This window comes from Lepidothrix coronata, unplaced genomic scaffold (genome assembly GCF_001604755.1).
Source record: "Lepidothrix coronata isolate B3197 unplaced genomic scaffold, Lepidothrix_coronata-1.0 Scaffold103, whole genome shotgun sequence".
In the NCBI taxonomy this organism is placed as follows: Eukaryota; Metazoa; Chordata; class Aves; order Passeriformes; family Pipridae; genus Lepidothrix; species Lepidothrix coronata.
Window position 1 is genome coordinate 1,497,675 of NW_016690283.1, and position 23,702 is coordinate 1,521,376.

The window sequence follows — 23,702 nt, forward strand, 5'->3', positions numbered from 1 at the left end:
GTGCTACGTACAATCTGCTAGTTGCTCTGTGCTGAATAATATGGAAAATGGGATGGTGATTTCCTTTTGGTTTTGCCCCATAAAGCTCTGTGTAACTGATGATTCTGTGTGCTGTCTGTGCAATAGTGAGGCAATTCTCATAACTTTGTGTTGCCTACGTGCAAGGATAATGTCTCGATACAATTGATACCTGGCATTTAAGAGCATTAGCTTTTATCATGACATTGCAACCTTATTTACTTATAGATATATGTGATTTTTATTTTTTTTTTTTGGTGGGGGGAGTGCTCCAGTGCCTTAAAAGCACAGTTTAAGGCAAGTCGTTTTTCTTCATCACTTAGCTACTGATCAGAAACAAGTTACTTTCACTCTAAGGGAAATCTAAAAATAAATAAATAAAAACCACCAAAAAAACCCCAATTAAAAAACCCCAAATGAAACAAACTCAGATATTTAAGTTCCTTAGGAACAGGGATATGTATGCACTTGCTTATATTTCACTTCAGCTAAGATCTGAGTTCAGTTTTAAAGGGTTGCCTTAAAGTCTTGTTCTTGTGATGCTCAGACTAACCAGACTGAATCTTTCTTGTGACTAAATCTTTGAAGGTTGTAACCTTGCTACAGACTTGGACAGGATTTAATTCCAGCTTTCCTTAGACATCAAGATTATTCTTAGCAAGGTTATTGGCTTGAGGTTACTGCTAATGTGTAAAGTGTTGTCTATTTGTAATGAGTGATCTGGAATGGTCCTGTACTGAATAATGCAAGAGGGCACATATTTAAGAATTTTATCTAGTAAGTAAATGTAAGTAAAATACTGTCAGATTTGCTTTCCAAGCTGTAATGATCCATCTCTGAAAACTCAGAATTCTGAGTTGGGCGATGCTTGGCAAGGATCAAGGGGGAGGTGGGAGATGTGCTGAGTATATACAGGTATTTCGTACTTAAAATAGATCACTGTTGTGTGACCAGATCTGAAGACAGCCTTGAAAGGTGAGGTTGTCCAAGTCCAGCTATAACCTGTTGCAAAGTAGAGAGTGCTAGACTTCTGTAGGTTACTAGGATAATGATCACTTTAAGTAGCAATGTACGTGGGAATCTCCTGTTCTTCATGTTCTACATAGCTGTAGGTGTCAAAAAAATAACTTTGTATAGTAAGTCCACTCTTCTAAAGATCACTTGATCTTATTAAGCAAATTAAATCTAAGTGGAGAGCTGAAGATGGCTTTGCATGCAGATGTGTAGAATAGTGAAAAGTAAGATATGGTGTGGAGGCCAGGATCACTAGTAGGTATTCTTAATCTGAATTGACTGGCATCCAGTGGCTTGGTGGCTGCTATTGATAGTGTTGGGATATCTTAGTGTGATTTCTGGGTCCTCTTCGTGCATGCAGAGAGGACTTCCAATCACAACTATATTAGAAATACTGCTTTTATACTGCCTATGATGTGTTCCAGATGACCAAGTCTTTGGGACTCTCCTTCACTACAAGTTCATCTCACAGTCTGCAGTCTTTCTTATTATGGAAACTAATACTCCAGTCTGGTTAATTTGATGAAATATAATTCTGAATTAAAATGGTTCCTCAATCTGTGCTTATCCTTTTCCCAGTCTTGTAGGGGATGGAGAATAATCTTGATCTGGCTTCAGGTTCTGGTTTAACCTTAAACTGCTGTAACATAGTGAACTTACTAGTCTTGCTTCTTGTGTCTGTTAACTAGCAGTGTAGTAGTTGCTCCTAGAGTGTAGCTGTGACAGCCAGTGTCTTTAAATGTACACAGAATTCTGGGAGGTTTAGGTGGGATTAGTAACTAATAATAATTGTTTGAAACTAGTGTAATCTAACTTTCAGCTACATTGTGAATTCTAACTTTCAGTGTATAAAGCAAATGTATTATTCTATGGTTTTTTTCCTGTGTATGGCTGTTGCCACTTTGAACAAGGATCTAACCTATATAAAGCATATGTGTACAGAGTAAAGTAGTTCCTTGCCTTAAATTCTTACTTTTTCTCCTGATATTATAAAGTATTATGTTTTCAAAATCCATTTTGAGCTTCCTGTCCAGCGCCCTTACCTTTGCAACTGCAAGTCTACTTGTAGATCTTAGGTAGAGAAAATGCCTAGTTACCAAAAGCAAATCTCAGGCTTGGGTTTCACTCCAGTGCTCAGCCTGGAGGCTGCAGTAGGTGATGGCTGCACCAGCACCCTTTTTAAGGAGTGTAATGAGAACAGGATCAGGGAACCGCCCCATTTCTGCGGCAACATAAGTAACCTTTTGGCTGCTGTAGTTCCATCTTCTTTGGCCTCAGCTGTAGAAACTGTTTTTCTTCCTTCACATCACCACTGAGGCAACGTGGCCTTGCAGATGTGACTGGCAGGCCCAGTCAGCTGTGCTCTCCTGCAGGAGGAGATGGGCCTGAACAGCCAGGGGCAAGGGAGAGGGAACTGAGGGAGAGGGGATGGTGAGAGCAGCATTGGGTGATATAAATGGGGACCGTGAAACTGCTGTCCCAGTGTGCTCTGCAAGACATCTCAAGCTGAATGAATTCCTTGATCTAATTAAACATGGCCCAGAAAAATCTAAAACCTCAACTGAGAAGGTAGAAGCACCCAGCAGTAAGTGGGGAAGGATACAAGGATATCCCAAGCAGGAATTTCTTCCAAGCACTGGATATATGCCAAGAGATAAGATACTAGCACAGCAAAAGAGAACAGAGTAGCATTTTTAATTTTTCAGCCTGTGTATCCTAAAATTTTCAGTTGCATTAAATATGCCACTTAATCTCAAATTTTTTTTTAGTTGAATTACCAGTTGGAGCATTTACAGTCCATTGAAAGCTGATGAAATTTCAGTACTCCAGTATTTTCTGGATAACCTCAGAACAACTGAGGAGCTCTCACAGTTCATAGTTCAGTGAGATTGTTAATTAGTTCTGTGATTCAGGGAATTTCTGTGACTGTATTCTTTTGGGCATATCACAGAACCAAACACTTCAAAGTCTCTAATTCGTATTCTGATAAATGAGGATCACTAAAATGCTGTTGCAAAACCTTGTTCTTTCTGTGCTTGCTTTTGATGACATCATATTTAAGTCTTTATAATAGGTTGAATACCCAGATTTTCCTTTAAAAGTAGGTATCTGAAGGGTTTAACAAAGCTTCTCTGTCAAGCTATTGGGCTAAGGGTTTCTAGAATCCTAGTTTAAAATCCAAAGAATGGCTGCTTTCAGTGGCAGGATAGCAATGAAAAGAAATGTCCAAAGATATCAGCTGCACAGCAAGAGAACAAGGGCTGATCTCAGCAATTTTGAGATTAGAGCTTTATTTCAGTTTTAAATCTCAAACTGAATGGAAGAACTGGAAGCAATTCCAATTAAAGCCTTTGGAGGGGTCTAGAATTTTTTTTTATTTATTTAGTAACAGAATATTTATTTGAAAACACGTAGCCTTAGTGAAGCTTCTCGTAGCCTTAGTGAAGCTTCTCGTGTTTTTTTCTTGTGTATTTGCATGGGCTGTTGCAGAATGGGCTCCTTTCTTGTGAAGTGACAAGTGCTTTTTCCTTTAAGTGATGTATAACTGTGGAGTCTTAATGCACGTGAAGCAAAAAGGGATGTAAAAGCGTGGTGTGTTTTGAAATCTGTGGAGTTATTCAGTTATAGCCTTTGAGTCTTGGTGTTAGGTAAACCAGTCCTGTTTGTAAACTGTGTTCTGAGCAGTTTAACTGTTTATGTTGAGGAGAGGGTGGAGAAAAAGCAGTTTGAAAGGAGTTTATTAAGATGTTTATAAACAATTGCCTTGAAGTGCTCAGTTTCGAGGGACCAGCCAAGAATGACACAACATTGTGCAGGGGGCCTTAGTTAACCTGGAGAAGTCATGATCTAAACAGATAAGACAAGGGGAGGCTGAAATAATTGCTGAGCTTAGGGTTAGGTATCTTACACTGGAGATGGCATGGTTTGATTAGTCCTGTGACCAAGAACAGACCTTCAGAAGTCTAAATCAAAACAGCTGATTAGTAACTCCTGTGGTTTGATTTGTAGATCCTGGTCTGCTTCATGTGGGCAGCCTCTGGCTGGTGTAATCTTCCTTTCTTGGTCTGAAGAGCATCTTTCACTAGCATCACAAAGCTCCTATTGTGCATAGGGCTTTGTGTTACCTATTATAAAATAAATGTAGAGTTATCAAGTCAATGGCTTAATCCTTATCTTCTAAAACAGATGAAGCAGGTAATTACTTCTGATTTCTTAAAGATGAAAGACTGCCTGAAAAAGTTTGTTCTCTGACATGGTGTCTGTCTAGTACTTTATTTCAAAGCAGGATGAACCGTAACCAGAAGAAACCGCCCACCCTCTGCTCCCTTCCCTTCCCCTCCTCCAAAAAAACCCCAACCTTTCAGAAGGTCAGGGCCTTTTTTTTGTTGAATTTTTTTAGAGCTTATGACAGTTAGCTTGCGAAGTTCAACATGGTGTCATTAAACTTGAGGGTAAAATGACAGATGGAAATTAAATAGATTGACTTACTGCCATACACTGGATTGCTTGGCTTCCTGTCAGAGGAGGGTAAATCTTGCTGGAAATAAACCGTACCCAAACAACAACTAAAAAGCAATGTGGGAGAGGAGGGATACTTATCACAGCATTAGGTGTCTTGTTTGGACACTTATTCAGAGTGAGCTCTTCAGCAGGTGTATTAAGACTCTTTGCTTCAAATTTACATTACCTTAAACTGAAGGTAATTGAGTGATGTTTTAAAGCAGCTGAAACCGTCACAGATTCTTCTAGACACTGCTGCATTTTTGGTGGTTGGATTTCCCAAGACTTGCTTTCCTGTGAACAGATGAGTTATTGTCAGTGTCTTGATTGCCTCAAGGATATTTAATCTGCAGAATAGGAAGAAAATTCATCCTTCCTTACTCAGAGATGGCTGAGGAAAGAGCTTCCACTTGTGTTAACAGATTATTTTTTTTAACCTCAAGGAACTGTTAGATGTGAGCTTTGAACCATGGTGTGTAAACTGTTTCTTGGGCTGCAGAGGTGGAAATACAAGTAAACAAACAGTTGGCTCCGATGCCTTCTCTTGTTCTGTTAGATTATTCCTATTAAAATCTCACCGTGCCCCTTTCTGAACCAATGATGTGCTTTCAGCCTGTTGTTCTGCAAGCACTGGTACTTCTGCACTGACACTGCCTGTATCAATCCTGTGTCACACTGCTCCAGCCTTGCCTTGTCCTCTGTACTGCCTGGGTGCGCTGGGGCTGGAGGGGGCCACGCTCCCTCTGCTGCCACCAAAGAAGAGACGCTTTGTGTGAAGCTTCTGGGACCTCACTGAGTGTGTACAACATCGGGGCTGTGTTGTGAGTGTACTCCTGCATTCAGAGGGTTCATGCAGTCCTGATGCTCTGAAAAATTCAAGTGGCACTTGTAACAGCTCTGCAGGGAAGATCAAGTACCTTGGTCATTAAGAGCTTTAGATGCAATTGAACTGTAAATTTATATTCTACTGGATGGGTTTTGTTTAATAGTATACTTTGATTACAAGCCAAGTAATACTGTAAGACAGACCTTGCAGTTGCTACTGGCCAGTTGAGGCAGGGTGGCGAAGGAAGCATTTAAATATTCTCTTCGCTTACCTCTATGATGATCTTGTACTGAATCAAGTTTGTCAGTATTTTACCTAAAAGGCAGCTATTCTTTTATTATGACCATATGACAATTACAGTGAAAAGTAGCTAAGGGTCACTTGGCTTCTCCAGAAAGCAGCTTATCTACTACTGTCAGGACAGACTACTCTTGAACTAGGACGAAACAGAATTCTCTACAACTTACCAAGAGCAAGCTGTGTTATTTTGGGAACACAGAAAGTCCCCAAACTAACTCATTGTGTGGTCAATCTGTAGCTTTTATGCCCTGAGTGTGTATGTGCAAGCAAGCTGAATTCTAGTTTACCATGTTGACCATAGGCAAAGCAAACCTTTCAGCAACAACTTCTAGAGTTCAGATGCTGCCTGTTGTGTTTTCTCCCAGTTTTTCCACATTCCCCTGGCAGGGAGCTCTGTTCTTTTCCTCTCTGGTGACTAAGAATTAAAAACCAATCTTGCAATCTTCTTCTGATTTAGAATGTCTGTACAAAGGCTGAATTCACTGTCCCCAACAAATGTGGTTTTGCACGGTACGGGGAAAACCTGTGGAGAAGTAGGAGTCACATCCCATTTCTGTACTAAGGAGTGTCCTGGATGAGGGAGCTGATGTATAACAAAATAGAGAAGATTACCAGGGGAAAATATCTGTCTTCACTTACCAATGTTTATCGCTGAATGAACCTTTAAAGATGATTAATTTGCATTACTGTACTAAATGTATGTAGCAAAGAGGTGTGAGTAAAAAGCTCTGCATGGAAAAATACTGCTGCTCAGATGTTTGAAAATGCTGTCCTGAGGGCAGTTCTTGATTGTTGGCATGTTTGTTCTTGTATGCAGTAGTCAATGAGAACTTAGTTTGATTTGTTGCTTTTCAGAACATCAAGTTATGACAAGGGGGGAATAAATCATTGCCATCAGTGTACCCCAGGGGAAGTTGTCCAGGCTAGCCATGTAATTGTCAGGCTCAAAACACAGGACACATGAACTTGGTTGCTTGAAGCAAACTGCTTTAAGGGGAAAATTCGGACTGAACAGCATCCAAAGGCCCCTTTCCAGGCTAAATAGTCATGTTTGTAGCTGATGATCCCTTAGTCTCTGGTTAATTTTGTTTAGGGTAGCTGGTTGCCATGAAGTTTTTTCCAATGAAGTGCTCAATAACTTCTACTGTAGGCCTTGTATTTCCATACAGTAGGACTTGATGGTGTTGGTGTGGCAGTTCCAGTGTCTTTCTGGAGTAGATGTGTCCAGGCAAAACTGAGACTCCTGGTAGGCCCATTGCTTCTGTGCTTCTGGATTAAAGCGTGCTGCTGTAAATCAAGGCTGATATAGCCACTTGTTACAGCAGTGCTTTCGGAACAGTCTGCTGGTCTCCTTGCAACACTCCACCAGGATATGAACAGCTGGAGTCCTTTGTTGTGCTCTGAGGACAGAAGGACTGCTACCCCTTATATCTTATAAGCATTTCCATTATACTATGGTGTGTCTGAAATACGCATATTGGGGTTTTTTTTCTATGTGGAAATCCTGACTAGTGTCACATCTTTTTGTATCAGTTACTTCTGCTTTTGTCCTCAATGTGCTGTCCTTAGAGATGCTGCTCTGTGCTAATCAGCGGGGCAGCTACTGCTTGAGCTTCTGGTACAACTACCGTGTCCAGCTACTCTTAAAAAAACAAACAAACAAAAAAAGCAGTATTATTTTTAAGAAGTCTCCAGCGCTTAATTACTAGGCTTGCATAACTCACAAACAAAGGCTCGTTAGCTAGGGCTTGTTTATTGCAGCTTACTCCTTCATGGCTTTGCAATATCAGGAGAGGAATAGGAACTGAGACTTTCTTGCAGTAAAGCAGGACTTTTTTTTTTTTCCCCAAAGCAAATTGGATTTGCAGCATCAAAAGGCAGGAAGAGTGTAAAATAAATGCTAATGCCATGTCATAAGACTTTCTGCAACTTGTTGCTGCCAATTTACTGTGTATCTCTGCTTTTTTCTGAGCCTACGTAGGGAGGAGATCAAAAACCAGATTTCTACCTATAAGCAGATCTAAGGTATAGCTGTGTCAACATTAAAGAAATATTTTGGAAAGGTGTAAAGCCTTAAAACAAGAACAATAAAAACCGCTTAATTTCATGTTGTTTGTGAAAGTAGGGTTTTCCTTGGAAACTGCTCTAGACAGCGGTCTCGTAAGATGGACTTAAGAATAGGAATGGCTTGTTAGAAACTTTTGACACTTTAATTAATAGTCACAAATAGAAGGTTTTTGTTCTACTACCTTGTCCTACTCATACTTTAGAAATGTTTTGCTTGCTAGTGCATTGAAGTGGCCCATTCTTTAAACTTGCTGGGCAGGGTTTTAATCTGGTCTTTCAGCACTGGTGAGACACTTTACCAGCATGTTACCATGATGTCACCAATGTCACGGATGGTGACTGTGTTTCTTCTGTCTGCAGATCTAGTTGGTTGCCTGGCACTTGATCTGTGGCAAGCAGGACAATGGCTGCCAGCAAGAGCAAGAACCAGAGTTCCTTGGCCCTCCATAAAGTAATCATGGTTGGCAGTGGAGGTGTGGGCAAATCTGCACTCACACTTCAATTTATGTATGATGAGGTAAGTAACTTTGGTTCAGCTTCAATAAAGCACAAATTCATACAGTTTACTAAATCTGTTTTTGTGGGAAAGGGGAACTAAATGTAATTAGCGAAAGACTTGATGACCTGACTGGCAGGAGCAGAAGGTAGGAATGTAGGAAGTGTGCCCTCTGGGAAAATCTTTGGCTAAAGGTGACAAAATTTTTGCTTATTAATGAAGGAGCAGTCTACAGAAGCCATGCATAATGTGCAGTTCTTGTCTGCATGTGCAGAAGCTGTTACCAGTTGGAGTTGAACTTTAATTTTGTTGCCATTACTTTTAGATCAGTTAAGGCTGAAATCAGAAGTAAACATTGTAGCTCATTCTGAGCCAAGCGATGAAGTAGGCATGTTCATAGCATGAATTCTACCATACTGGTATACAGAAGGCTAGATTAGACAGTCCAGACTAGTATGTGAAGTAATACATGATCCTGTAATCCAAAAGTTAGCATTTATCTATAGGTGTTCACATATAGTATAGCCATGTGAGTATCTGAACAGGTGATGTAGTCATTAATGAAGGCCAGCCAGCTTAATTGGGCTCATGGTACAGCCTCTTATACTCTGAGGCTGAGAGAAAGGAGGTGGAGAGGCAAAGAGCCTATGTTGGATGTGTGCTGTCAGCACAGAACTACAAGCTGAACTGGCAGTGGCTTTGTGAGAGCGATCAACTGAGTGGACTAAAGTAAGTGCCTTCTGCAATTATGGAGCAGGTTTTCATGTTCAGCAGCTGGATGCTCTCATCTACACCTGTTAAAGCTTCATACACCTGTACCTGAAGTACATTCAGATGCATTTTCTTGAAGTGTGAAATCTAGATAATGCCAGCAGGTTGCTGGTAGCTTATACTGCATCTCTGTTCTTAAATTGTACCAAAGTTGCTGAACAGTGTTTTGTGTAGCAAGTTTCTCTTGACTTGGCAAACAGGCTCTTTGATGTATTAAGTGCTTAAATAATTTGCTTTTTATAGTAAAACTAAAAAAAGAAAAAAGTGGTGGAACATAGTATCTGGCTGAATTATGAGAAGGTTTTGGGGAATTTAAGTGTCACTGAAGTGAAAGAGGGGATATGGACAAATATGGAGACTGTTTGACAGTAATTCTAAACACTAATCCTTTTCTTGTCACCCTCAGTTTGTAGAAGACTATGAACCTACCAAGGCTGACAGCTACAGAAAGAAAGTAGTTCTGGATGGTGAAGAAGTTCAGATAGACATTCTGGACACAGCAGGACAGGAGGATTATGCAGCTATCAGAGATAACTATTTCCGCAGCGGGGAAGGGTTTCTTCTAGTCTTTTCAATAACAGAGCATGAATCCTTCACAGCAACAGCAGAGTTTCGGTAAGTAGTTTCTCTCCCAGGCAGGGGAAAATACCTGGTTCCTGTGTTGCTCTGACAACTCTGCTTAAAAGCTACAGCTCTTTATCCTTTGTTACCGTTTGGTCAATAAAAGTGACACCTGACCGTTTGACTCTCAGTAACTGGTAACCTAAACCACAGTCTTCAGCCTCTGGCTCTAGTTGTCTTCATGCCTACAGCTTATGAGTACATTATGCCAGCAGCAACTTCAGGCAAGTAACAGATTCTTGGACTCCTAAAACAGGCATATTCAAGCCAATTTTCAGTCTTCATGGATGTGAAGTTTAATTATCTTAGAGCAGTACTTCTGGAATTAAGTCTGTCTTTTGGCCAGGTTTCAGACACTGTATTGCTTACTGTTAGAAGCAGGTGCTCTAAGGAAAGGAAGGATTAGCCTCCACTCTCAGGTGTGGATTGGTGCCAAACAAGGGTTGGCAGCCAAGATGTGCTATTGTAGGCAGACGTATTCCTAGAAAGACGCACGGTAGTAGTAGGCATTTCCATTTTTGTTCTTGGGATTAGCAGTTCTAATGTAAAAATTGACACCAGATTGAGCACAGAAACTACTTGTGTAGTGTGGTGTAAAAAAAAGGTTTTAAATCATTGTTCTGGTTTAGAATTCATGTAGCCAGGTTCTTCAGGGCAAGTGTTCTTACTGTTATTTGATAATACCTGTTGCCTCACTGTAGAAGATAATCTGGAGATTACCTAGGACAGCTGTATAACTTGCAGGAAAACTTCCCAAAACACAGGGAAAGTGTTAAGAGTTCCTTAGTTTGCCAGAAAAAAAGCTCTCTGTCTGTCTGCCTTATGTTCCCTTTGCTTCAGTGCTACAAGGTTAACAGATACTAATTGGTAATGCAAGTGCTGGAACTAAGGTAGATACCTAAATCTAGGTTTTTCATAAAGTGATGGCAATCTCCCCTTGTACTCCAGGACTTTGGTCCAGGTTTTTAACATATTATACTGTTCTAACAGCATTGGAAGACCACAAAATCTTTTAAGAGGTATAAAAATAGTGTTCCTTCGTCACATAATATTTTTGTGACTTTGCTCAGCTTCAGAAAGCTGACAGTCATGGGGCACACAGAGCAAACTGAGCAGATCTGCTTTGCCTAACTGGTGCACTGAAAGAAGCCAAGAGTTGAACTGTTGTAGGACTGCAAAACTGAATACTAGGACTCTTTCTAGCATAAGATGGAGGAAAAGGTCAGATAACACTAAAAAGAAGAGAAAGAAAACGAGACACTTGGAAGCACCCAGCTTGGGTTTTGGCTTGTGTGCGTAAGTGAAATATAAGGTTAAACCCAAGATTTAGGGCTTAGGATGAAAAAGAGTAGGAGTGTTTATCTTGGCAGTTTGGCTTTTTTGTCAGACTTCCGTAACTAGATTAACTGTATTTTAGTTCAAAATTCCAGCACAACAGAACAATGAAAAGCAATGCTAGTCCTAAAGATGAGCAAGAAAGACTTAAAAGCTTTGAGATGCAAATCTCGTACTTTTCAATGGTTCAGAAGTAACTAAATAGTGAAATTAGTTAAATAGAATACTTAGCTAGGCTGACATGCAAGAACCAGCTCCTTGGCCCAGGAAGGAGTGGGGAATGGGTAGTATGAGGCACCAGCATCACAGGCCAAACTGCAGAGTGCTGTTATTGATCCTTTAACTTCCACAATTCTAAAACTATGAAAAAATTGAATACTGAACAAGCTATGGTCTTGTTTTTAAACTTCAGCTCTCCTGCTGATGCAATGCATTCAGTGCTTGCCTTCAGTGCCTCTGTAATCTGAAAATTTGTGAAGGTGCAGTTGAATGCAATAGCAGATTGTCTGCTCCAGTGTTAACGCTCTTTTAGAGTCTCATGTACTCTCCATACGTTGTTATTTTGTGGATGGAAAATGCAGGCATCTGAAGCAGTATGGTAACTCAGCAGGATTGGAGGGTGTACCACCATGCTCATGCCTAGTTTGGCTCTTGTTCATAACAAAATGAAGCCATCTAAAAATAGCTGCAGACTGGTAGAGTTTCCCAGTGTCCTAGATGGACAGCAGCACGTGTCAGTCTGGTCTCAACCTATGTTTTACTCCAGTAATAGCACAGACTTAGACTGGTATGCAACATCACTCCATCTCCTTTCCTGGATGCTGATAGGTCCTCTTAGCATGACAGAGGATAGCAAGATTAATGCTGATGGTTCAAATATCTTCTTAGAGTCTTTGAAGCAGGAAGGTTTGCTAATACTTTATTTCAGCACTGCATAGTAACACTGTGTAGGGTTTAGGTACCATTTTAGGAATGATCTCTGCCAGCTACTTAGGCTGTTCCCAACCGATTGCCTTGGCAAAGACTTTATGTTGCCAAGACCTATACTGAGATGTGATCCAGACTGTGAATTGAATATGGTGACTGGATGCCAAGGTGGAACTTGGCAAACATGGCACTTATATACTCTTTTCCTCGTTCAAATATGAACTCCTGTTGCCAGTAGCTCTTCTGCCTCACTGCTCTTCTTTATTAGAGTCTGATTACTCACTAACTAAATGGTAAAACTGCCTTCCTGGAAGTGTTAGGCTTTCAGTAGTGTAAAGCCCATAGCATTAGTATGTTAACCTTGGAATAATTTTAAAGTGTGTGTCCAACTGTTGAGAAATGCTGTGTTGTAGACACTAGTAATGTGCAGACCGCTTGAGCCACTCCTGGTAAGTGTGGGAGTTTTGTTGCTACTACTGACACAGATATTTTTATTTTGAATACCTGATGCATTAGGGAACAGATCCTGCGTGTGAAGGCTGAAGAGGATAAAATTCCTTTACTGGTAGTGGGAAACAAATCTGACTTGGAGGAGCGCAGACAAGTGCCTGTAGAAGAGGCCAGAAGTAAGGCAGAGGAATGGGGGGTGCAGTACGTAGAAACCTCTGCCAAAACTAGAGCGAATGTAGATAAGGTAAGACAAATGACATCTGCTCAATTAGATCATTGCTGCTGGTTTAATATCTGATTCTTGCTGGGACAAGAGCAAATCCACAGTTTGACTTCTGAAAGCCTAGTATATTAAAAAAAAAAAATTTACTGGAATGTGTACACTTAACCAAATACCTAGCTTAGAGGAACCTGAGATCTGGAACAAGTTAATGCTATTGTCTTGTTTTAGCTGTTTGTACCTGAACCAATAGCTTTTCAATAATACAGGGGGTAAACAGTTCTGAGGATTCCCTGAAGTATGGTTATTTTGTTTATAGGCTGTGTCCCATTTATAACACCAATAAATAACAAGCTATGGACACTTAGAAATTGTCCCCACTTCCCTGTAAAGCTGCGTATAGTGTGGTTAATCTTAAAGACTTTATTCTTGTTTTCTGCCAAGACTACTTTGAATTGTGAGAACTCTTCTTGCTGTGTCCCTGTCCTGTTTTGACTTGTCCATGCTGATATAGGATTAATATTTTCCCATTATTCTGTGGCTGGTTTCTTGCATAAACAGTGGTGGTGGGCTATTCCAGAGGACAGATGATTTACAACTATAGAGTATTTGTCCAGTATAGGGGAAAAAATAAGTTTCAGTCATCCCCTTGATTTTGTATGTAGTGAGGGCTTCTTGAAGAAAAGGTTGCCTTTTTACTTAACCCATCCACAGAAGATAATCTGAAATTACTGTTGTGCACCCGGAGGACTCCAAAGGTGTCTTGCTAATATGCATTTGTTTAAAAATTACAAATTTTAAGCAGTTTTCTCTTTGGATAAAAAACTTACAGCTAGCTGTACTCTTAAGTTCTCCTAAACAGCTTTCTGTTCTTCTAGTCTATATTAGTTCACTAATGGAAATGCTGTTGGTGCATAAGTTACTAATAGGAACTCCTTCTCTCATTAAAACTATGTATATGAAACTCTTGAATTGAGACCTTTTGGTTATAAAGGGCACGGCAAAATTTCAGTAGGGTAAAGAACCATTTTGACTTGCAGAATGTTACTAGAAAGTCACAGTCAGTTGCATAAACTGAGTGATGTAGTAAAACACGAATACTTAGCTCACAGACAAAGGCAAGTCTATCTCATATTACTAGCAAATGGCAAACCTGTTTTGTACTTAAACTCTCTGTTCAGTTGGGATTAACAGCAATGGAGCTGTGTGTCTGCAGTGTACTAGCAGGGTGATCTGGACTTGCTGTAATAGGTCTTCTACCTAGCTCGTGTGACATACTGGTTATCCTCTATATGAGCAGTTTTGTGTATAGTAAGACAATTTATTGGTCTTTGTGAGGATTGTGCATTGACACAGTGACAGATTAAAAAAATCTTGAGGGTTTTGAAAGATAAACTAATCTATTTCTGATCAGTAGCATGGTGTTGTTTCCAAGTATCAAAGACTTGAAAGTTCCCCACTGGAAAAAAAACAAAACAAAGCACCCTAATCCTATAAAGTGACACTAAACTCTTGTTCTGTAATCCTAAGAATCATTTTCCCCAATAACTCTACAGTGAAACAGCTGTTGCACCTCAAGTGGTATGTACCTAGATGTCAGGCATACAGGGCTGAAATCAGCTAGAATTTTGGATAAAACAACAGTGAAACATGGAAAGAAAGCATAACTTTCTCTGAATCTTTCTTCCAACGTAGTCTGAAAATGTTTTGTGCCTGACACTGTCACTTTACTGCTGTGGCTTTGTAATTATAAACCAAGTAGAATACTATGAAGCAGAGTGCACGTGTAACTACATGGAAGGGACTGGACTAAATGCTTTACATGGTTAACAAGAGTGATTTGCCTGTACATTTTTACTAGGCACAGACAAATGTTCTCATGAGCTGTGAATGCTACTTTTGTGCAAGAATGGTATTCCATAAAAAGCTCTTAAAACAGGCCTATTGAATTTTCTTGATAGCCCGGTAAGATTGTGCAACTTTTTTTCCCCTGCTCGACATACTACATAATTCTGATGTTGAGTTTGTTATTGGGATCTGTGTCTAGACTCATTTCAGCTGTACTGGGTACAGCATGGTGCTGGATCTTTATTTGCTGCTGAATACAGTAGTTTTTATCTGCTTTCTGGTGGCTGATCTTGTTTAATCTTTCTTTATTTTTCCTTCCTAGGTATTCTTTGATTTAATGAGAGAAATAAGAGCAAAGAAAATGTCAGAAAACAAAGACAAGAACGGCAAGAAAAGTGGCAAGAACAAGAAAAGCTTTAAAGAAAGATGTTGCTTACTGTGATGCTTGGGAACTGTAAATATCTATCTACAGGTGGCATGGATAATATACCACTAAGGATATAGGGCTGGTTCATGAAAGGAAGTCTGTATTGACTCCCTTATCTTTTGCTTTGCATATCACACCTTCAAAATGTGAAAACAGAACTTTGAAACCATTTCTGGTATCCAACAAAACCTTTGCCTACTTAAACTGAAATGGGCTCCTTCTTCCCAGTGTCTTTCAAAACTAGAAACAGTTTCAGAACTACAGTCCTGCTTGGTTACACAATGTACTTTTGTATTAACTTCCTTCTAATGTTTCTCTGACTGTGTTTCTCTTGAACCTCTACTGGCCTTAACAAGCACAGCTGTTCAGGTTCAAACACTCTTTCCCGCTGTTGCTGCCCTCCTTGATGGTGCAAACTGCAGAAAGGCTAGATGTGACACCTGGTAAAGGGTTTGAGTCTCCATCTTCTGTTGTCACTGGTATTTCTTACACTGAAATCTGCTGACTTCCTCCCCACACTCCATGTAAGAAATAGCAACTGACAGTTGACAGTCAACTCAAAATAAACTTTCTCCTGTGTTCTGTTTAGTCAATACAGCATTCATGAATCAAGCCTATGGACTCAATTCAGACTTATTTAGGCAATGCAAAAATTGATATTTAAATAATGGCTATATGCACTCCCTGCTGGTCTGTCTTCTCATCCTTAAATTAGTGGTATGGGGTGAGAAAATGACTATAAGCCTTTCTTCAAAAGGAATAATGTCACCATCTCCTTGAAATGCTGTCCTTGGTTTCTTTCATGTATTGTGTCTAGAGTCAATTATGCTCTACATCTCTTATCCTTCCCCTCCCTGCTACTGGAATAGTGGAAATCAGTGTTGATTTATTCAGTTTTGTTTATATTGGAACACTTGTGATGATAATTTTGGAAAGTGAGAACATCTGCATCTGTCTCTTGTCTTGCTAAAGATAACAATGTTGAGTAAGGATGGGTCCCATCACACAATCATGTCTTGGAATAGGTGAGGCATACATGCTACCTCTCAATGATTAGCTGGCTAGTGAGTTGTATGGTGTCAAAAAGCAAATGAAGTTAAACAGCTGCCACATCTATTACTCACTGTTAATTTTATGTGTAGTGTTTCTGATGCACAGCAACCTAGCACGTGGTGAGTTTTGCTGTCAGTTATGCAATGGTGGTCACATATTGTTCATCAAAAACAGTCTAGAAATGGAAAAGTCAGTACTTAGTAGGTCCTGTTGTCAGCTGACTGAGCTGAGCTTTCTGATGCAGTTTAAATTAAGTGCAGTTGCCAAAAAAACACTTCTGTCACCGTGTAAAAGTAAGTCTTCTGATTGCGGTGTCTCTCGCTGAATTGTGGCTGTCTTCTGCTTTGAAGGAGTAGAGACTTTAAACAGAGACTGTATCTTGCTTGTAACTGGATTCTCAAAACACAGTTGCTTGGTGAAAGTAATCTGAGTTGTTCAATGAAGCATGCTGCAGCACTAAATCAACAAATGGTGTTTCTCCCTGAAATGAAGGAGTAGTGAATACTGTTCAGTACTTAATGTTGTAATTTGAGGTTGAAAAATATTTTTTAACATGTACTAGATTGCTCTTGTGCATTCCATCTCTGAACTTTGAAAAAAGTAAGATGTGGTAGATATCAGAACCTCTGTTGGCCTGAGGTTTCACAGGGACTTATCACAAACTCATTGTCTTCCATAACTAGTTCAACTTGTCAGGCAACTCATTGGATTGGGGAAACTGTACTAAATAAAAGGTGCTGTAATCTTCATTCTCGTCAAATTAAATTCCTTCTCTGTTACTGTTATCTTCTATGGGCAGAAAGAATGGTTAACCAATTCTGGAAATGCTTCTCTTTGAGCAGTGTAATTAATTGCCAACTTGACAATACTGTTCTGAAGCAAAAGCTGGAAACCTGCTGGGTTGCAGAACTTGTGCTTGAGCTGTATCACCGGTGTCTAAAGCCGAAGCACCTCATAGGAAACTGGGAGCTGTAACACTTTAACGAAGTTTCCTCTTGAACTTCCATGGACAAAAGTCCATTTTGAGTGCATGTTGTGCATACAGCAAATGAATGTCTTCTCCTGGAGGAAGGCAACTCACTTAGGTTTGGTTTTAGTTGAGACTTAAAGGTTAAGTCCTTCATTAACCCAAAGGATAAACAACAGTTGAGTTAATATTACAAGTTTATCTGGGTCAAGCCCCTCTGAGGCGGATTGGAAAATGTGTCTTAACAAAATTGAATAAACTGTCCTTGCTGTATGAATAATGAACTCAGCAAAGCTCACAATGAGCAGCTCAGCTGTATTGGCTCAAGAGACTTGCATGCCTTGACCTTTGATCTCTTTAGTCTTAAAGTACCTGAAAGTATTTGATAGGACAGATGAATTTCTTCTCAGAACAGCAAGTCTCCCACTGGTGTTCTTAAAGTCCATGTGCTGTTCTCACTCAGGTTATTTTTCTTTTTTTTTGTTCCAACTGATAAAGCTACACCACTGAGATGGACTTGGGAGAAGGTGCTTGCTGCTTAATGGCTTGGTGCTGCATCTTTTCAGTGTTCTGTGCTTGTCACCTGCTCCAGAAAAACCAGGCCTGGAGACTAAGTAAAGCAGCTTTTCAGTATTCCTCTTCTGTACTTGTGACAAACTTCAGTTTAACTTTCCAGTTACAGCTGAAAACAGGATAAACGAGGCAGCTACCTTGCCTACTTTGTAACAGTGGGCAACAAGCATTCTAACTTGTACCAGGAAGGGTCCCCTGGTCTGGAATCCTGTTGCCTCCATCTCCTATAGTGGAAGTGCCTGAATGTATGCCCTTCTAAATAGGGGCAATATGACTTGAGGGTTGTTGAATGGCTTCCAGGTGTGCTTCACTGGACATCAATGGACATCAGCATCAGGTGGGTTGAGTGGAGTGAATATAAAATGGCACAGAGATAAAATGGGATTCCTGTGAGCAGAGTAAGTGGAGCTTTCACTAGTAATCGAAATTAATAACTGCAGATCAGGTACCTCAAATAAGGATGACTTTGACAAGAGGGGGGGTGTGTGGCTGCCTGCTAGCCATGATGTGTAGCTGAGGCAACTGTAGGCTGTACTGAAGATTCTAGCAACCTTTTGCATGTTGAGTAGTTAAAAGACCGAGACTTCTCTTCATTAGTATACTGTGCTCTTAAATCATTCTGGAGCATGGCTGTAGGCAAGTAACTGGATATTTGAAGCTGGAGGTCATGCAAGACTTGACTATGCACTTGCACTTAAGCATTCAAGTATTATTCTTGCATAATGGTTTAACATAAAGTCAGGGAACTGTTTACTGCTATGTGCAATCTTCCGTATGTGGCTTAGCTGTGGATATTCAAGTGCTCCAGTTTTCCTTCTTGTTTGAGCAGAGCAAACATCTGAGACAAGCCCCCTGTCTGAGACAAGGGCTAAGTCATTATATGAAAAAAGCAGATTAAACTCCAGGATTGCAATGGCAGACTTGACTCTTCTTTTTTTCTGGAGGAGCATCTCTCCAGGTGGGAGTGCAGATGCAGCATGAAGTGTGCCATGTGTTCTATACAGACTAATACACCTTTGCTGCAGTTTCTAGGTGAACACTTGGCTTGATGAAGAGAAAGATGTGTGCAGACATTTACTGGGCATTAAACTTAAGTAACATGTTTATAACCATCTGAAGTTCCAGTTGAATCTTATCTGGCTGAAGTATAATCTTAAGAATACTGTAGGTCTAAGGTACAAAGCTGCAATCTGGAATGTAGTAAGAGGTGTGTAGGGGGGAAATGCATCTAACTAAAAGCTCACTCGGATCTTTTTTGAAAGTTTTCCAAAGCATTAACCCAGTATTTGGGCCTAACAGGTCTATCAATTCTTGCTCAAAAAGAGGATACTGTTTATCAGTTCAACTCAGAGCTTATGTAGACAGAAGCTTTCCTTAATTGCTATAAGCATATGTTGCAATGTTCACCTCCTGTTGACTTTATAGTCGGGAGAAGGAGGGAAGAGGAACAAAAAAAGCTTTGATTTTCACTGTAATCTCCACACTTCATGGAAATGGCAGGTGTTCCTCTTGGGAGGGGAAGGTGTTATCTCTAACACCAAGTGAGAGGTTTAGCGTAGAGGAAGTGATTGTGATTGCAAGACTTAATAAAACTGCCTCTAAACTATATATGCTATACTATACGATGTAAATTCTTATTTTTTTCCTTACATAGCTTCAGAGCTTTGTCTCTAACTTGCACAAACATTTTTAATGTCTGTAAAACTGGTCACTTTTCATTATCATGCTAATACAACTGATTTGTATTACTATTGATAATAAAAAAAATGAGCTTCCTATTTGTTTGTTATTGATTTTTACAGCATTCTAAAAGCACATCTAATCCCCAAATTCTTGAACAAGACAACCACTGACTTTCAGTGCCTGGAACTAACCTTTCTATCAAATATGTACAAGATGGTATTGCAGACTGTGGGAAGGGAGAGGAGGAGGAGGTGACTGAGACCCTCATCATCGGTTTTCTGGAAATGTTATGCATGTTTTTCGGGACCGAACTGACATAGTAGTTTGATTCATTCACAGTTAATTTTCCACAATCTAATTAGATCAGACAGCTTGTATCAACTGTGTAAATGACGGAGTTGCTTCCCCTTTTCTTCAGTCTTGTGGCTCAAATAACAGAATAAGCAACGCTGTATGGGAAAACTGGTCCTTAGTCTTCTGAGTGTGCCAGATCCATTTTCTGTGTAGGGTTGTGATGAATGAACTGCAGCAGAGAGGCTGAGATGTCTCTGAGGCAGGATAGCTCAGGACAGACTCACTGCAACCTAATGCCACTTAATTTGCAGTGGCAGAGAAATGGTATTCACAGTAAACTTTGGGTGCAGTTTCTGCTGCCACTGCTGTACAAGTTGGAAGTGGAACATTCCCTAGCTGATGACTTCTGGCCAAGGACTACAGCAATTTACATAATCTTATTTACATGGTGCTTGTCTGGCGTTTGCCCTGTGTTTCAGATTGCCACGGTTGTTTATGTAGCTCTTCTTTCCAGTGAAGTATCTTTGAAAATATTCTGTGGCAGAGAAAGGGTAGCATGAAAAGTGTCAGACAGGAGAGGGGTCTGAGCTCAGCTGTGTTATATAGCTGTACTCAAAGCCCAGAATGGCACCTTTTTCTTCAGATACTCTGTGGATGTTTGTAAGGAACAGGCTTGCCTTTAGATGCAGCGGGATGAAGCTGGAGAATGATTGCTTGACTTCTGCCTTCGTGCTTGCCTGTGTTGTGCCCCAACTAGAACACTTTAGTGTAGTTCTGTGAGCTAAGTGCTCTGACAGTTCTTGGGATGGCACAGTCAGCTCTTCCTGAGAACTGCTGGCTCCATCTTGTGGATTTAGGAGTTAGAAGCTCTACCACGGAGAGGGGCTGTTGAACATGCTCAGACGAGCATACAAGTCACTACTATTTATCTGCCACCTGACTTACATGTAGAAATCCACACTAGCTAAATTATTCTGGTTTTGTTGCTCTGCTGTGTGATTCTCTCATGCAGTATGAGACCTTGTTCTAAATTTAAATTTTCCTTTTGCATGCAAATGCTAATGTTAAATCTTGCCTAAACATTCTTCTGTGCAGCAGAACACCCAGTTTCTCATGAGGATGGTGGATTTACGTTTTCTATGGCATTAAACCAGTTTGCATTGCAAGTGTAAGTTTGTTCTGCTCACTGAGCACTGATTTGCATGCCAGAAAGAATACTTATTGTTCTATGAGACTGTAGAGTACTTCACAAAACATTTTGTTTCTAAGGGTGACTACAGATGCTGGGCTTTCTTTGAAATATAAAGGCTTAATTTGGGGGCGGGGCAGAGATTTCTCCCCTTCCCCCCTGCAGCCCTCAGTCTTTCCTCCCCACCCCCAAACTACTCAGTGTCTGTTATGGGAATAGGATCTACTGGGAATATACCAGCAAATGGCCCCTTAAGCATTGTAACTCCAAAGGGGTTTGGAAGTAAAATGTTGAGGTGAGACTGGGATCATATGCTCTGCACTTGCCTTCCTGACAAAGCTGATTAATCTCCAGAGTTTACGGTAAGTTCCCTTCAATGAGCTTTGTTACTTGGCTTTGAGGCAGAATCATGTTTTTGATATAATCAGAGTTTATAGAGTTTGTTTTTAAAGTCTAGTGTTCAGGCTATCGGAGGTTTTATGCATGTTGGCTTCATAGGTCAAATACCAGAATTCAAGGACAAACTTGTGCACACATGTAGCATGGAGAGACAAGGAAAGTTACTCCCTACTGTTTAATAGTGCTCTGTTTTTGTTTTAAAAAGGAAAACACATACAACAAACTGAACCTACTGTTTGGATGAGTGTTTCAACCTGTGGTCTCTAAGAGTGCTCTGTAACATGATTACTCCCCACAAAATGATGGCATTACAATTCTATACCTGTAAACAAGGAAAACAACTGTGGACTGGGGGAAGGAGTAATTATATGAAAAAATAGCCAAATTCTTTCTTGCTTCTAAATGAAAACCATCATGGTAATATTGCCCAAGAAATCTGACAGTTTTACCCCTAAATGTTTGGCTCTTCAGTTTTAGAAAGGCTGCTGAGAACATGAGAGAGATGGTCCTGGTCAGACACAGACCTCCCTGACAAAAGAATCCTTTCCAGGAGCGACAGGCTTCAGAAACCAGAAGTTAAAGCTGTTTTCTGCTTGGAAGCTGGTGCTATGAAAACCAAAACGTACTAGGTTGCTGAAAAAATGCCTGCAGGGTGGACTAGGTGTTTGTCTGGTCATGGGTATGGAAGAATCTCTTTCACTCTGGGGTCTCTGTTTTCATTTCTGTATAGGCCTGCTTAAAGGTTTCAGATATTCCTGGTTCTACTTGGGTTCAGGCACCTTAATGAAACATGAGCCCTTCTTTCCTTTCACTCCTGGTGACTGTGCTCCAATCAGGTGCTGAGCAGGGCCACTGGGTGACAGGCACTCGCATCCCCAGCTATGGTTGGCTGCCCCATTCCAGCTCTGAAGACTGCAGGACAACAGAGAATGAATCACACTGTGGGAAGAACAACTATTCACGGAAGGATTATGAGCACTAGGAGAGCTGGACGATTCAGACTCTGCTAATCAAAACTGCTTCCTATCTGAAGAATAGCAGCAGAGTTTGTGATTCACCTATTCCTGCAGCCAGGTTAGAGCTTTCTTATGTGATACTTTGAGTAAATCCATCTGAATGATGACAATAGTGCAGTAAACACTTGTGGAGCAGAGGTAACACTGCCTGCTTGTTGTTTTGATTTACCTCTTTTTTTTCCTCTTTCCCTCCCTGAACAGTATGGAAGGGGGAGGGCAGGCAGAGCTTTTCCTGCGTGGGAATAAAGGCCACATTTGCAGCTTTGCCTCAGGAGCTTGAAAAACCATAAGTCAGGCCTCCAAAACTGCATTTGGTTTAGAAATAATGAACTTGATTTAGAAAATGAACTTGGAGTTCTCTTTCACAGTCTTTTTGTTTCCAAGCATTTTGAGTACTCTTGCTTCACATTTGCAAGCTTGCTTTCTTCAACAATGATGGCAGAAGTACTTTTTTCAATGAAAAGAAAGATATTCTTATGCATGCTGATTCCAGCACCTGGGGCATAGATTTTAAAATACTGTGGCATTTGGAGAGGAGTGTAGGCAGGACATGCAAACCACTCAACTTTAAGCCCCATTTCCGCTGGGTCACCATCCTTCACAGCAGGAATCTGAAGGATTGCAAAAGCTGAAGCATAAGGATCCCCTGTTGGTGGTCCCAGTGTCTGTCTTGGCAGCTTGCCAGGAGCCCAAGGGATCCACTTAATTTTCTTTATTCATTAGCATATTTTTAATCAAATCCATCAAACCACAATGTTTCCACATGTCTCTCCCATGGCAGATGAACAAAAATAGGTCAGTGCTTAAACACACCTTTAACACACTTGCTGTTCGCTCCCCTTCTAGAATTGTAGTTGGAGGACAGCAAATGACTTGTCCTCTGCACCTGGTGAAAACTTGTGATGAAGACTTTGCTTCTCTCCTGAAAGAGGAAAGCACATGGAGTTTGTCCATGACACACACTGTTTTCCACCCGCTGCCCAGTCAGAGGGCAGGAAGAGCTGCACCTGAATCCTTTCCAACTTGAAGCTAAGTTTACAGCATTTGTTTAATAGTGAATAATCAAGCAGGTGCAATGTCCAGGGCTGAGTTCTCTGTCCCTAATGAAGTTCCAAGACTGCTTACACCTAGTTTAATAATAGGCTTTTTACATTCTTGTCACCTGTAACCTACCTTCATATACCTCATGCTGCCAACCCATCTCTAGCCAGGCAAGGAAAATGTTGCAGTGTTGAGATCATGTTCACACTTGCAGCTGAGACGTGTCTTGCCTTGTTTCTTATCTCTGAATTGTTCATAACAAGAGCTAAGTAAAAATTACTCTTCATGTTTTTTACATGAGCTTTCAAAGTTGGTTCTGGGTGGGGTGAATATTGCATCAACACCAAGTTAAAACTTATCTTTTGCTCTTCTTTTTTGGAAAGAAATTGGGATATAGATTCCAGGGAAACAGTCTTCCCCATAAGACAAAAATTGTGTAAAGTCTAAGGTATTAGAGAGGTTTGGAGTATTTGAAATGCAAGTCTACGACAAAAGGATGTGTGCTTTACTTTTTCTTTCTTTCTTCCTAAAAAAAAATAAACCCAAAACCCAGGACTTGGAGTTAAAAAAGTCGATGAACTCAGAAATGGGAATGGACTTGCAGCCTGTTCCTAGCTGTGTAAAAGCTAGGGAAGTGAAAGGTGAAAAGCTCTGCAGCCCCACCTC

General features: G+C 40.4%; 1 protein-coding gene across 2 annotated transcripts in view; it reads left to right on the forward strand.

Annotated features, from left to right (window-relative positions):
• The window catches only part of RALB (RALB Ras like proto-oncogene B), a 57,258-nt gene extending 38,069 nt beyond the window's left edge, over positions 1 to 19,189 (forward strand). For both annotated transcript variants that reach the window (XM_017823540.1, XM_017823539.1), the window contains 4 exons: positions 8,087 to 8,243; positions 9,400 to 9,608; positions 12,393 to 12,570; positions 14,717 to 19,189. In XM_017823540.1, the coding sequence (XP_017679029.1) occupies positions 8,130 to 8,243; positions 9,400 to 9,608; positions 12,393 to 12,570; positions 14,717 to 14,836 (621 nt within the window). In that variant the 5' untranslated portion in view covers positions 8,087 to 8,129 and the 3' untranslated portion in view covers positions 14,837 to 19,189. The remainder of the gene's footprint in view (positions 1 to 8,086; positions 8,244 to 9,399; positions 9,609 to 12,392; positions 12,571 to 14,716) is intronic.
• Positions 19,190 to 23,702: the final 4,513 nt, after the last annotated feature.